The 14,133-nt window shown below is 37.0% G+C and overlaps 1 protein-coding gene across 3 annotated transcripts in view; it reads right to left on the bottom strand.

The window, feature by feature from the left end:
- The window catches only part of Abca16 (ATP-binding cassette, sub-family A (ABC1), member 16), a 135,246-nt gene that overhangs the window by 16,599 nt on the left and 104,514 nt on the right, over positions 1 to 14,133 (bottom strand). For all 3 annotated transcript variants that reach the window (NM_001278943.1, XM_006507683.2, NM_001278944.1), the window contains 5 exons: positions 13,461 to 13,758; positions 8,087 to 8,333; positions 7,738 to 7,942; positions 1,077 to 1,296; positions 444 to 608 (listed from right to left, as the gene is read on the bottom strand). In NM_001278943.1, coding sequence (NP_001265872.1) covers positions 444 to 608; positions 1,077 to 1,296; positions 7,738 to 7,942; positions 8,087 to 8,333; positions 13,461 to 13,758 — 1,135 coding nt within the window. The remainder of the gene's footprint in view (positions 1 to 443; positions 609 to 1,076; positions 1,297 to 7,737; positions 7,943 to 8,086; positions 8,334 to 13,460; positions 13,759 to 14,133) is intronic.

Here is a 14,133-nt window from a genome sequence, read left to right as displayed (position 1 = left end):
TGTGAACAGTTAACTTTCTCTCAGAGTTTCAAACACATCATTCCATGCTTTTATGGCTTCTAGGGTTTCTATAGGGATGGCTGATATAATTTTGAGATTAGTCATTGGACAAGATATTTTGTAGTCTTAACAAACAAAAATGTGATGTGGAGATGTATTTTCTGGTCACGGTTTTTGGGGTTCTAACTGCCTCTTATTGGCTACCCATACACTCCCTCAAAGTAAAAACAACATCAATAACAGCAGCAGCAGCAGCAACAGCAACAAACTTTCTGCAAGTATTTCATTGATTAGGTGTAATATACTTCCAATTTGCATCTCAGCTCATTCTACTCAAATGGAAGAAAACCAGGTTTTTCTTGCTTACCATAATCTTAGTAGATGTGTAGAAAGTAGAAAAGAATATAGTGTTTTTATGGACCCAAAGAGTTTCTAATACTCACATGGGTCACTGCAATCCAAGTAAATGCTTTTGAATTCCCTAGCACACAATCTTTTCACCTCATAGTCATCAAAATACTTGCTGATACTCATTGCAAGGTTGTAACTAGGCAATGCCATCAAAATTGCCCTTATGAGGATGTGGACAAAGTTAGGAAAGTCATTACCTGTAATTAAAAGATAATAGATTAGCTTCAATGATAAGAAAAGTAGTGAACATCCTCATTAAAACACACTTCTCCCTAGTGGTTAAGCGATTCTCAGACAATTCTCAAACTATAAGACAATCCTTGAGAAAGCACCACTGGTTGCCACTTGTACCCAGCCATAAGGCTTGTGGGAAAATAATAGTATTAGCCGCAGAATTGAAGAGTAGCTTTTGATAACAATGACTTCCTAGAATCTTGTTTTCCTTTTCTTTTTATTCTTGGTTCTTTTCCTTTCTCTCCCCTCCCCATTCTTCTTCACCTCTATAAATATCCACTCAATAAATAATTGATGATTTCCAAAGTCACAGGTTTTTTTTTTTAGATTATTGGAAAGTGTTCATCAGTTAATTTTAAATTCTCACGTTATTTCACTCTTATTTAATTAATTTACTTCCAGAAAAAGAAGAAATTGTATGGTGTTCTTACCATAAAATTGTATGATAGTGTAAATGATGATACTGAACATAGTTGAGAAGTAGTTAAAGAGCGTGATTTTGATGTAGGCAGCAGTGCTACTATTGAACAGAAAGCTTGCAATATAAGTGAGAGGAACAACACACCAGCCATAAAGCATAAAGATCAGAATTGTGTCCAGGAAGTTGTAATGCACGACAAATGCCTCCAGCTGGCAGAATTTAAATATGGCCTGGAACACAAAGCATAGGAAATCCAGATGAAGGACATGCTGTGCAGCCACTGTTTCTACTAGTCCATAATTATGAGGATTAATTTCTTTAAATTTAAATTTAAAAAATTTTAAGCTTTAGAGTTCAAGCCTTAAAGTGAACCATTTGTTAAACTGAGATTATTACAACGAGCACAGTAACTAAGCTCCTTTTCCTGGTTTTCTCCTCTTTGAAACTGTCCCTCCTTCCCAGAGCCACGGTCAAATACAAAGCAATTATATTTATATTAAGCCAAACGAATTTTCCTTGGAAAGAAAGGACCTTGGTTATTGGTCACTTTTCTTAGGATTTCTCTTATTGCTGCTTTGTTCAGTGTGCCTTCTGGTTGCTATTTTGAACCTCGGAATTCTTTTTCAATTCTTCTGAATTACAACTGAGAAGGGACCTGAAGAGCACACAGAGTTAAAGTGATATCGATTTGGAAAAAATACTAGTGCTACTAAGGAAATTTCAAAAATTCTACATACTGGCTTGTAATTTCAATTCTTTAAAAATTCCACAGTTGTACCTTCTGATCAATAACATGATTATTTAGCAAGATCACTAACTTATGGAAAGAAAGGCTAAAGTAAGAATGTCCCATTAGAATCTTGTGTAGTTCTTGTAAATAGAAAATATTTCCAAGTACTAGTGTTTATAGGAAGCACATGAAGAGAATCAGTAATTGTAGAATCTAATGCCTCTCACTATGGCTGGATCCTCCCCTATCAACAAGGAGGATTGTATAGTCAGGAAGAAATTATGGAAACCTTGAGACACAAGTATGAGAAAACTCTCAATTAGAACTGGTTTCATTTAAATTTACCTGGACAAGTGAAGCATGCATTCTGTTGTTACAGAGGATGTGAGTCAATATAGTAAAAACAGGAAATTTAAAAATAATGTAAATGAAATGAAACTAGGGTTTTCTTGAAATAAGTTGCATTGAAAGTTTGTATGAAAACAAAAAACATATCATGGCAAAGGGGACATTCTGCCAAAGAAAATTAACACAGGGAGTGGGGAAATGGCAATGCATAAAGAGAATTAAATGTATTTGAACACTGCTACAGTTAAGAGACTGTTACAAGCAGCACATTACAGAGTTGGAAAACACAGCCTCAGGTTCAGACTTCTTGCTTTTATGCACATGGCTCTGGGGTCAGCCCTTAATACCGTCGTACAGTGGTTCATTACATATACGCCAACAGGACAGAATTAAACAATACAAAATATAATTAAATGCACATTGTTAAGTATTAAAGTACAAAGTGAGTTTTTCAAATTAGTGGGAAAGACTCATTACTTTAAAAGTAATGTTGGAGAAATGAATTAGCTCTTTAGGGAAAAACAGAATAATTATATCATGTCTTACCAAGAAATAGTTTTTGAATGAGGAGAAAATATCCACTAACAATATTGGTAAAGTGAGTAGAGTCTGAGGTATTAAAAAGCTTGGAGAAGAAAATACTCTCTCCTCAAGATATTATGGAGTGGAGAATCTAGTGAGAACAGCATAATTTGAGGCATATCCTCAAATCAATATTGACTCAGCTATGCAAATCCTTGGTAAGGCTAATAATTCTAACATTTACTTAAATTTAAGTTCATAAAAGATATGTTTCTGTTTATACTCTCCAATATATGTCTAATGAAGAGACAAGCTGATGCCAAAGGCAGAATGAGATTCTTAGAAGCCCGAAGTTGCAGAGGTTGGAGAGATGGCTCAGTGGTTAAGAGCACTCGGCTGCTCTTGCAGAGGACCTGTCTTCAGTTACTGGCACACTCATAGTGGCTCCTAGCTACCCATAATGCCAATTCTGATGGATCTGGCACTTCAGGGGCAGTGGATACATACATGGGACACATATTTACATGGAAACAAAACATTTATACACTAAAAAAGAAAATCAATTAGTCTAAAAACAAATTTAACTTCTTTGTATATCTTTACTTTCCTTCTCTTGCCTAATTGCCCCAGCTAGTGATTTGAACACAGCATTGAAAAGGAGCAGAGATAGTGGGTTTCCCCATTTCACTCCTCAGTAGCATTTTCCCCCCAGCTTTTCTCCATTTAGCATGTAGATAGCTATGGGTTTCCCATAGCCAGATTTATTTACGTTGAGTCTGTTTTCTCTGGCCTTACTTCCTCCTTTTATCATGAAGGCAAGTTGGATTTTGCCAAAGGCTTTGTTCTGCATCTGTTGAGATGAACATGTGACTTTCCACCTTTAAGTCCACTGACATGACTTATTAGACTTGTTGCCTTGCAGACAATGAACCACCTCAGCATTTCAGGGTAAAGGCAACTTGGTCATGGTGCAGAATCTTTCTATATATGTCTGTATCTAGGTTGCAAATATTTTGTTGGACATTTTTGACTTCATGTTCATCATATTTTCTTGTAGTTTTCTTTTTTGTTGTGTCTTTACATGGTTTAGAATTAGAGTGACACTAGCTTCACATAAGAAACTTAGGAGTGCTCCATCTCTTTCTTTCTCTTCCTTCCTTCCTTCCTTCCTTCCTTCCTTCCTTCCTTCCTTCCTTCCTCCCTCCCTCCCTCCCTCCCTCCCTCCCTCCCTCCCTCCCTTCCTCTTCTTCCTCTTCCTCCTTTTTGTTTAATAGTTTAAGGATTGGCTATAGTTTTTCTTTGAAAGTCTGGTAAAATTCTGCTACAACTTCATCTGAGCCTGATATTTTTTTGTAGTTGGAAAGTTTTTTTATTACTATTTTAGCCTCTTCATTTATCATGTTAAGTTGTTGTTTTCAGATTAATTTTGGTGGTTTGGAAAAATCTAGAAATTTATAATTTAAGGTTTTCCAGGTTAATGGAGTACAGACTTTTAAAGTATTTCCTTATAATATTCTTTTCTCTCTCTTTTCCCTTTTGGATTGTTGGCCTAAAAAGGGAAATTGTAGAGAGAATATCTTGTGTATTGTATGGATAAATCACCTGTCAATTAAAAAAACCTATGGCCTATAGGAAAGGGTGGAAGAGATGGTGAGACATCTGGGGCAGAGAAAATTCTGGGATTGACCAGGCCAGAGACTGAACTGGGAAGATGTGAAGAGATGGACATATGATACCTAAGCACAGGTAACCAGACACGTGGCAAAATAAAGATGAAAATAAATGGGTTATTCTAAGTTATGCTCTAGTCAGAGAAGAGCCTAACCACGTTGCCAACTTATTTGTAAATATATTTTGAATCTGAGCCTTATTTCTGGGAGCATGGGGCTGGAAGAACCAGGCCTAACTTCTACAGACTCTCTATTCCTAAAGACACCATGTGGCCGGGCAGTGGTGGTGCACGCCTTTAATCCCAGCACTTGGGAGGTAGAGGCAGGTAATTTTCTGAGTTCGAGGCCAGCCTGGTCTACAGAGTGAGTTCCAGGACAGCCAGGACTATACAGATAAACCCTGTCTCGAAAAACAAACAAACAAAAACACCCCCTCCCCCAAAAAAAACCAAAAATCAAAAACCCCAAACCAACCAACCAAAAAAAGACATCATGAACTTCAAGATACAGGTCCTTCAACTGAAACCTACCCCATGCCTCCTCCCTGAGGACCAGCTTTGATGGTACCATAAGGTGTCATTTAAGTTTCCAAAGGAAACTTAGTCCTACCCATCGATCACACCCTGAACCTCAGCAATGGCTAGATTAGCATACCTTGATGGTAAGCAACAGCTCTCTAACTGCATTGAAGATGTACACAACAAGATGGAAATCCTACCTTATACTGGGATTCTACCCAACTACTCAGGTCATAGGTCTTAGAGGAGAACCTTCAGCTGCCACTTTACGAAACCAGCATAATCCATAATGGCACTCTAAATATATGTTCTTTTACCCAAAGACAAGTCAACTCCTAATTCCTGATCAAGGCAACCTTGCAACAGATAGAGATCATAACAAAAAATGATCAATCAAAATGCATAATTGTGGAATCCAGTCCCAATTGATACAACATAAGTTTTGTACTTAAGGCTCAGGGATTACTATGAAGGGAAAGATTGTTAAGAACCAGAGGAATAGGGAATTTGCTGTGAGATTGAGGCTCCTACTCATGTCACAAGCTAAACATAGTCTCATTTACATGGCTGCGTAAACATGACTTGAATAAGGACAACAGTAATGGACATGTTAAAGTGGATATAGGAAGCTTATCCCTAGACAAAGAACTAGGGCAACTAAGCAATGCCAAGAGTTGGTGAAATTGTCTTCCTCAGGGAAGAGCACACCAATTAGGTATCTAATACACCACACCACCACCACCACCACCACCACCACCACCACAACAACAACAACAACAATAGAAGAAAAAAAGGGTCCATGAATCTGAAAGAGAGTAAAGAGGGAGAATATGGAAAAGTTCAAAGGGAGGAAAGGGAAAGGGGAATTGATGTAATTATATTAAAATTTTAAGAAACTGGAAAAACCAAAGGAAACTGTGACTAGGAACACAGTAATAATTGAAACATACTGTCCAGGATGACTCTGACTATGAGTGACAATGAGTTTGAGAGCAACTGCAAAGTTCTGACTGTCTTAGGTGGTAGAGGCAGAGAAGACCTTCTCTGAGCCTCACTTTTCTGCTTATAAATATGATGAGTTATGAGTCAAGTCCAGTGTTTGTGGTATCGTACAAAAACAAACACAAGAAACAACTTTGGTCATTAGCAATACATAGTACTGTTGGTATAAATATTGAAAATAGATGCTTTTGTTTATATCTTGCTTTTTAATCTGCCATCCAGGAAATGACATAAGTGTGCCAGTCAAGTTTTAAGAAACATAGAAAAAAAATGAAACCTTGGTATGGACATTAAAAAAGTCATGTTTGCTCAATTAATTTTAAGTTAAAAAATTTCCAATAATTTATAATGTGTGTGTGCACGTATCTTCTTCCCACTACGTGGATCCTGGAGATTAAACTAAGATTCCTAGGTTTGACAGAACCTGCTGCCATTTTGGTAGCCTGAAATTAACTTTTAACTCTATAGAGGAAAGATTGTAAAGCTAGGTACCAGGCTTGAATTAGTGAAAGATAGACAAATAGGTCATCAGCAAGAGGGTGATCTTTTCTCGCCATGTTCATTTGATGATGAACTATGTACCAGGGCCTGGAATTGACAATAGAAGCCAGTCTTGCACATCGAAAACCGAAGTGCTGCTCAGTTTTCTCTACCTTAAGCTGTCTCTATATAATACACAGTACTTGCTCCTCACACTACCACTATTCCTGGACTCTGATAGTTGCTGAGATCCAGACTCTCTCTTTAGAACCAGCTCTTGGGCTCCTCTGCAAAAAATATGAGTCATCTTGTGGGAGCCAAACTGGTAAAAAAGTTATGTCTTTTTTTTTCTTCTTCTTCAAAAATTAGTTATCATTTCACAGTACAGTCTCCAGTTGGGAATTCCTAGTTCATCTTTCGTAATAGTAGTTGGCATACTTTATTTTCAGTTCTGTGCCAATGGAGAAACAATAGACTTTGTGAGGGCTGAAACAATATTTTATTCACAATATTTTGTCTTCAACACCTATATAAAAAGGAAGTTGGGTTGAAGAGATGGCTCAGCGGTTAGGAGCACTGATTGCTTTTCTGAAGGTCCTGAGTTCAAATCCCAGCAACCACATGGTGGCTCACAACCATCCGTAATGAGATCTGACCCCCTCTTCTGTGTGTCTGAAGATAGCTACAGTGTACTTACATATAATAAATAAATAAATCTTTTTTTTTTAAAAGGAAGTTACCCCCCTTTATCCATATTCTATTCCCCTTAACTATGTACATTTTGTATATTATTTATCTAAAATAAATCCCAGGAAATAACAATTACTATTATTTACTAATGAGTAAAATAATTATATTAACAGGTGGTTTACACTCCTACATATGCACTCTCTAGACTGCTTTCTCAGTGTTTTAAAATGAGTTCCAAGTCAAAACTAGTTCTGCTTTGGGGCTTGGCCTTGTTGAGCATGGAGTTTAAGTATAGAAGATCAATTGCAATAGAAGCTGACCTTGGATCTTGAGTATGAGCTATGTAGTGCAGCCTCAATTTTTCTGATGGCCATGCTAAGACTGAGTAGGCATCGTCCTAGCTATAATTAAATTGTCAGTGCAAGTTAAAAGGTTTTAGAGCAGATGTTGGACAGGGCATATTAGTGAGTGAATACATGACAGCAAACTCAAGGGAAGTTTTGTTTTTTTTTTTTTTTTAAAGAAAATGATTCTCTTCCATGAAAGAATGTGGAGAAGTACATGCCCTTAGTGAGAGTCTACAGCAAATCTCTAGGATGGCGAGTCAGTGCAGTTTCAAATTACTTGACAAATTTCATCTTAGGATATAATCATTTTTGTGGAAATTAGTATGGGCCACAGATGCTTCATACAGTTGCAGCTGATACTCACCAGTAGTACACAGCAGGCAAAGAAGAAGAAGATGAGGTCACACAGCAAGGCAGAGAGCCAGTAAGTATGCACACAGACTCCAGTCAGAAACTGGATGTGCTTGGCTTGGCTGGTTCTTTCAGTTACTGTCTGGATACTAAAGGACCCGACCACCACAGAAATGCCAAAAGCTAAACACTGTACTATTTGCAATCCATTTACAGGCCTATAGAAGAAGAAATAGAATATGAAGTGAACTATGAAACATAGGTACAAAAATACTGATATTAGTCATTTTTCAAATGTATATGGTTAACCAAGGAAATGCTTGTTAAGACTCAATTTCAGAAAAAAGGAAAATTATACATACACTATGTTCGAACCGTAATGAGGGAGAGGTTGCGGCTTATTGAAGACAGTAATGGAAGCATCAGGGCCAGAAAGTGTCATAAAAAGAATGTTGTCTAATATTGACAGAGATATTGCAGGTGAGTGGTATGCTTCATTATTGAAGAAAATAGTGAGCACTGTTTTATTTCTCTCAACTTTAATAGAAAGTGCAACAAGGCAGAAGGTGTGACAATCTTTATTTTTTAATATGTAATCATTCATATCACCTAGAATAAAAAAGAAAATGCCAGTGAGCCAACATGTAGTATATTACCTAAAACCTACATTAGGAAGAATGTATCTTATAAAGCTGTGGGGTTTATTTCTCCACTTACCATTTTGTTTTCCAAATTCTGGAAATGAATGTTTTTCTTCAATAATTTTATTCCATCATTAATTTTACAATGATCTCACTGTATAATTCATAACCCAATCATATGTTAAGAATATATTTTTTGAGACAGTCTTTCTCTATGTATCCCTGGATGTCCTGAAACTTTCTGTGTAGATGAGGCTGGTCTCAAACTCACAGATTCCCCAAGTGCTGGAATTGAAGATATGCAGCCCTATGACTTGTTTAAGAATATATTTTTCTTAACTGTCAAGAATAAGCATAGTTTATTATTTTAAAGAGTTGCTTTGGCTATTCCTTTTGACTTGCATTTCTGTATAAATTTTACAATTAGCCTATAACTACTGGAGGTCCTGTTTCAGCCATGCTGGGTGTAAGCTGCTGGCCTGTGTCTACTTCTCTCCCTTGGAGTAGCTAGGTCACTTGTGCACTATGCTGGGCTGGAGAGAGAGAAAAAAGTTTAGCCAGTTGCAGGAAGGATCTTGGTCAGTGGTAAGTACATGGGAAAAGAACACACATCTAGGAACAGCTTCAGAGAACTGGTTCTGTTTATTGGGGGGGGCATATTTATGCCCCTGGGGAGGTGGCCAGGGTCTCTGGGACAAGGTTTGTTGGCCATGTCAACTGGCCAGGACAAGGGTGTTGGAAGATGCTTTATATGTGAACTCAGGGACTATAGGGTCCAGAAGTGGGGTGGGGTATACACCTTATGTGTCCACAGTATGTATGGATATAGTTCAAACAAGGAGTGAAGCCTGGTTAACTGTCAGGGTAGTAAATTCTTACTAGGGTTGATGGTGGGGCAGCTGGCTTCATGGCATCAGGTTAGGAGAGGGGAGAGAGCCAGGTTCCTGTCCTCATCTGAGGTATCTGGGGCTAAAGCTCTCTTAGACTTTCCTCTGTAATCCTGGGCCATTATAATCCCACATTGGAAGATAATCTACAACCATTAATTTTAAACCAGCATAATCCCTGACAACAATTTATAAACATTTGTTCTTATGCCCATAGTTAAGTGGAGTCTTCACTCCTCATCCAGGAAACTTCTCTTTGCAGTGGATGAAGAGCACTACAGAAAACCATAGCCAATCTAAATGCAGAGTTGTGGAGACTAGTACTAATGGATATATCTGCAAAACACTCCCACACACCTAAGGCTTGGAGAACAGTGTAGAAGATGAGGTGGAAAGATTGTATGGCCTAGAGGAACAGAGAGTTTGCTGTGAGACTATGTGTCCTAGACATAGCAGAAGCCATACCCATAAAGCCTCACCAATGTGGCTACCCAAACATAAGGTGAACAAGAATGACATGCAAAGGTGGGTGAGGAAAAGTCCACAACGCCTCAGTTCTACATGGAGAACCACAGGCAACTGAGTAAAGCTCAGAGGTGGTCCTCCCTGGAGAAGAGGACACTAATTGTTTGTCCACTGCCAAATGGTCAGCCTTGAAAACAGGACACAAGTACATTATATAGACTGAGTAGGTTATATTTAGAAATTCATGTAACTCCATGAGTGCATTCATGTATGCGTGCATGTGTGTGTGTGTGTAAAACAGTGAGTCAAAATAGAGGTCATGAATTTTAAGGAGAGTGGGACAGAGTTTGGAAAAGGAAAGGGAGAAATACAATTACATTATAACCTTAAAAAAAGACATAACAGAAATGTATTGTTTGATAAAGCACAGATATTCTGATTCCAAACAAGCAATCTACTTTGGTTGCCCTGCCTTCTGTGCTAATCAAGTAACTTTACCTATCCTATTCTTGGTGGTAGACCTACTTCTTATGTAGCTGGTATTATATATAGCATTCTGGCCCTAACCTAGCTTTAGTTCCTAGGCCTAAAACATGTGGTGGCCATGAGAGCTCTGCAGCCATATCAGCCACTTTTGTCAGTCCTCTCTTTTCTTGATGTAAACACATATTTGAAGTTGGAATGGCTGTTATATGGAATACTATCAGCCAAGCAGCCTTCCTGGATGTCTTATTTTGAGACAAGAGTCACAGAACAATATATTTTAAATAAATTGTTCAAACATACTGGTGAGTTGTACAGAATATCTTCTCAAATTTTACTTTTCAAAGTATGGATATAGTGAAAATTTTCTCTTTACATCTTTCCTTTTTGCTTAATATTTCATCCTTTATCTAGTTCTCTTTACATTTTACTATAGGTGGTAAGGACAACCCATAACACTGGCTAACTATCTTCATCACTTACATGTTCTACTTTCCACAAAGTAGCAGAATACAATTAAATCATGTTATTTGCTTCTGTGTTCTTATGTTTTAGAATTTATTTTTAAATTCAATGTATATGGGTTGTTTTTGTTTTATGCCTGCATGGATTTCTGTGCTCTTCTTGCATGCATGGTGACCACAGAGGCTTGAGAAAGGCATTGGATCCCTTGGAATTTAGGTTACAGGTATTTGTGAGCCACCAAGTGGGTGCTGGGAACATAACCTATGTCCTCTGGAAGAACACCAAGTGCTATTAGTCACCCAGCCATCTCTCTATCCACTATTTGCCTCTTCCTTTAATTTAATAATGTGCTCCTTATTACTGTTTGATATCTAATCAGAGCATCCTTAATGCTCATATTTCAACTATATTATCTTCATGATAATCTATTCTGAAGATAAAATTTTTCTTTAAAGCTTTCTTCTTTTTTTTGTATTCATACTCCTCAGAATCATCTCTAGTATTTTCCCAAAGTATTTTCAAAACTAGAATTCTTTCTACCATATATTTTCAAACTCTATAAGCCTCTTGTTACATTATTCAAGAGCCAGTTCTATACTCTTGAGTATATGCTATACAGCACTCACTTCCGGGTACCAAAATGTATCTTTATTTTCTCAGGCTCAAGATTGGATGACTGAAGCAACAGAAGTTTATTTTTCAGTTGAAGTCTAGTAGTCTGAGGTTAGTTATGCGAGGTTTGGTTTCTTTTGATACTTTCGCCTTACATTTTAGGCAGCAGCAGTATTGTCTGTGTCTTTGCATGGTCTTTCCTTTCCACATGCATGTTTACATCTACCTCCTTCTCTAATTTTAAATTATGTGTGTCTATGTATGTATATGCCAGGTGTGTACTCACAGTGGCCATAAAATGGCATATGATCCCCTGGAGACAGTTGAGTAGCTTGATATAGGGGTTAGAAAGAACTTGGGTCCTCTGGAAGAGCAGCAAGAGCTCTTAACAGCTGAGCCATCTCTCCAGTTCCCACTTCTTCTTTGTATAAGAACAGCAGTCACAGAATTGGGTCCTATGTTGGTTTAAATTTGTCGTAGTCAGGGATTCTATTCCTGCACAAACACCATGACCAAGAAGCAAGTTGGGGAGGAAAGGGTTTACTCAGCTTACATTTCCACATTGCTGTTCATCACCAAAGGAAGTCAGGACTGGAACTCACACAGGCCAGGAAGCAGGAGCTGATGCAGAGGCCATGGAGAGATGTTTCTTGCCAGCTTGCTTCCCCTGGCTTGCTCAGCTTGCTTTCTTATAGAACCCAAGACCACCAGTCCAGAGATGGCACCACCCACAATGGGCCCTCCCTACTTGATCACTGATTGAGAAAATGCCTTACAGCTGGGTCTCATGGAGGCATTTCCTCAACTGAAGCTCCTTTCTCTGTGATAACTCCAGCTTGTGTCAAGTTGACACACAAAACCAGCCAGTAGAAAATTTAATTAGAATTTCAAATTAATTAAATTAATGTAAATTTAATTAGAACTTCAAAATCTTACCTACAAATATAGTAAACAAGACACTTGTAGTTGGGATTTTAACATTGTGGGGGTGGGCATACTTCAGTCCAAAACTTCTTTCCATAACTTCTTTCCTTTTATGTTGAAAAGTGGTTACTTATGATACATATTTTAACAATTTGTACAGGCTAATTACTCTGCTGCTGTTCTTTCTTTTTCTGTAAAAATGTTTCTCCTTATTTGTTTAGAAACCTATGTGGATCAACTCTTGTAAATATTATATTCCTACATACTGTATAGTGTACAGATTTCTCTGTTAAACTTAATAAATAATACTGCATTTATTTTTATGCTCAGCTTCTACTGGTTTGGTCAGCCATGTGTCTGTTATCCTTTTTTTTTTTCCCTTTCATCTCCCTTTTATTGTAGACTTCCAGCTCCTGGACTGTTATTCTTTTTGACAGCTTCAAGGCTATTAATGGGTCTTGTTGAGTTCTACTGAGCCAGTGAGAATGGGTAAAGAGAGAAACCCCAAGCTACAGTGCTATAGACCTTATTCTTACAGCGGTCCCACAATTTTCTTCAAATAGTCAAACTCCAGTTTGTTCTGTGCTTTTGGCTAATGTTTAGTATTATAAAATGCTTGACTTTAAAAAATTGTTTCCCCAAAGTTCAAATTCATAATAGGCCAGGTTTTGCACTTTTCAAATAGCATAGATATTGAACAAGTTAGCTAAGATCATTGTTTTTAGCATTAATAAATACAGAGAACATGTTCACTTATGGTTCTTACTAAGGGTACATGTTGAGCAAATCAATTGAACAAAACAATTACCTACATCATCTTCAGAAATTAATTATGAAGTCAATTAACTCTACAGCCATTGGTTTACAGAATGACTAATTTTAAAAAGGATAGTCTTCACACAGGAACCAACAAGCCACGCTGTGAGAGCTCCGGAAGATAACAGTAGTCTTTCAATGAGAATAAAACTTAAAATGCTAAATTGCACAGCAGATCCATATTTTCATCTTTCCCACCCCCATGAAGAGTGATGAAATTAGCAGAGACACAGTCAGCCAAAAAAGTCTCCACCAATGACTGACTTATGGACAGTTGTGTCTAAGTGTATATTTTGCTTTTGATTAGCTACCTCTAAGATACTGGTAACTGGTGGGATGGGAAAGAAACAAGTAGTTAAATACCATAATTATATCCATTGCAAGTGATAAGTAGGTCTTTATAGAGTAGTAGTTGATTCTTTTTGAAAACAAACAAATCTTACCTCTTATTTTTCTTAAGTTTTGATTTTTTGACTTTAGAAAAATATTCAGGTTCTTTGTGAGATTCAGAGCCAAATCAGAATTCCCTGAAGTTGAGTAAGGTACAATGGTTCTACCATAGTGACTCAAATTCAGTTCCCTTTCAGGTATATCATTATTATTTAAATGCAGAGCTAATAAGAGGTATGTAGTGACAACCATAACTACTATTATCTGCAGTAGCATGAACTTCCAGTTGCGGCTAATGAATAGTGCTCTTTTTATAAACAGGGAATAGAATTGCTGGCGGTAAAGTGGAACCTATAAAGAGAAAGGAAAATAATATTTTGATAATTAGAGATTCAAGAAGGATACTGATTATGAAATTAATTCACCATATTTTAAAATCTACGATGCAAAATATGTTCATAAGATATAATACAAATAAATTTTAGTTGACCCTAGTAAAAACAAAGTAAATAATTTTTTAAAATAAGATGTTTAAAGAAGATTTTTATTAAGCACAAACAACTTTTAATACATTATGAATACAATAGGAAAATGTCTTCAATGAATATGATATATCAAAGATCTGAAGGGTTTTCTTCATATAGACATTAAAAATAATCAATTTTGAAGAATTACAAAGTAAAATTTTGAGGACACCACTATTCACTAACAGTCTAACTATGGTCT

The sequence above is a fragment of the Mus musculus genome, chromosome 7 (genome assembly GCF_000001635.26).
Source record: "Mus musculus strain C57BL/6J chromosome 7, GRCm38.p6 C57BL/6J".
NCBI lineage: Eukaryota > Metazoa > Chordata > Mammalia > Rodentia > Muridae > Mus > Mus musculus.
Note: the sequence above shows the minus strand (reverse complement) of the source record. Positions and strands in the feature narration are given on the sequence as shown.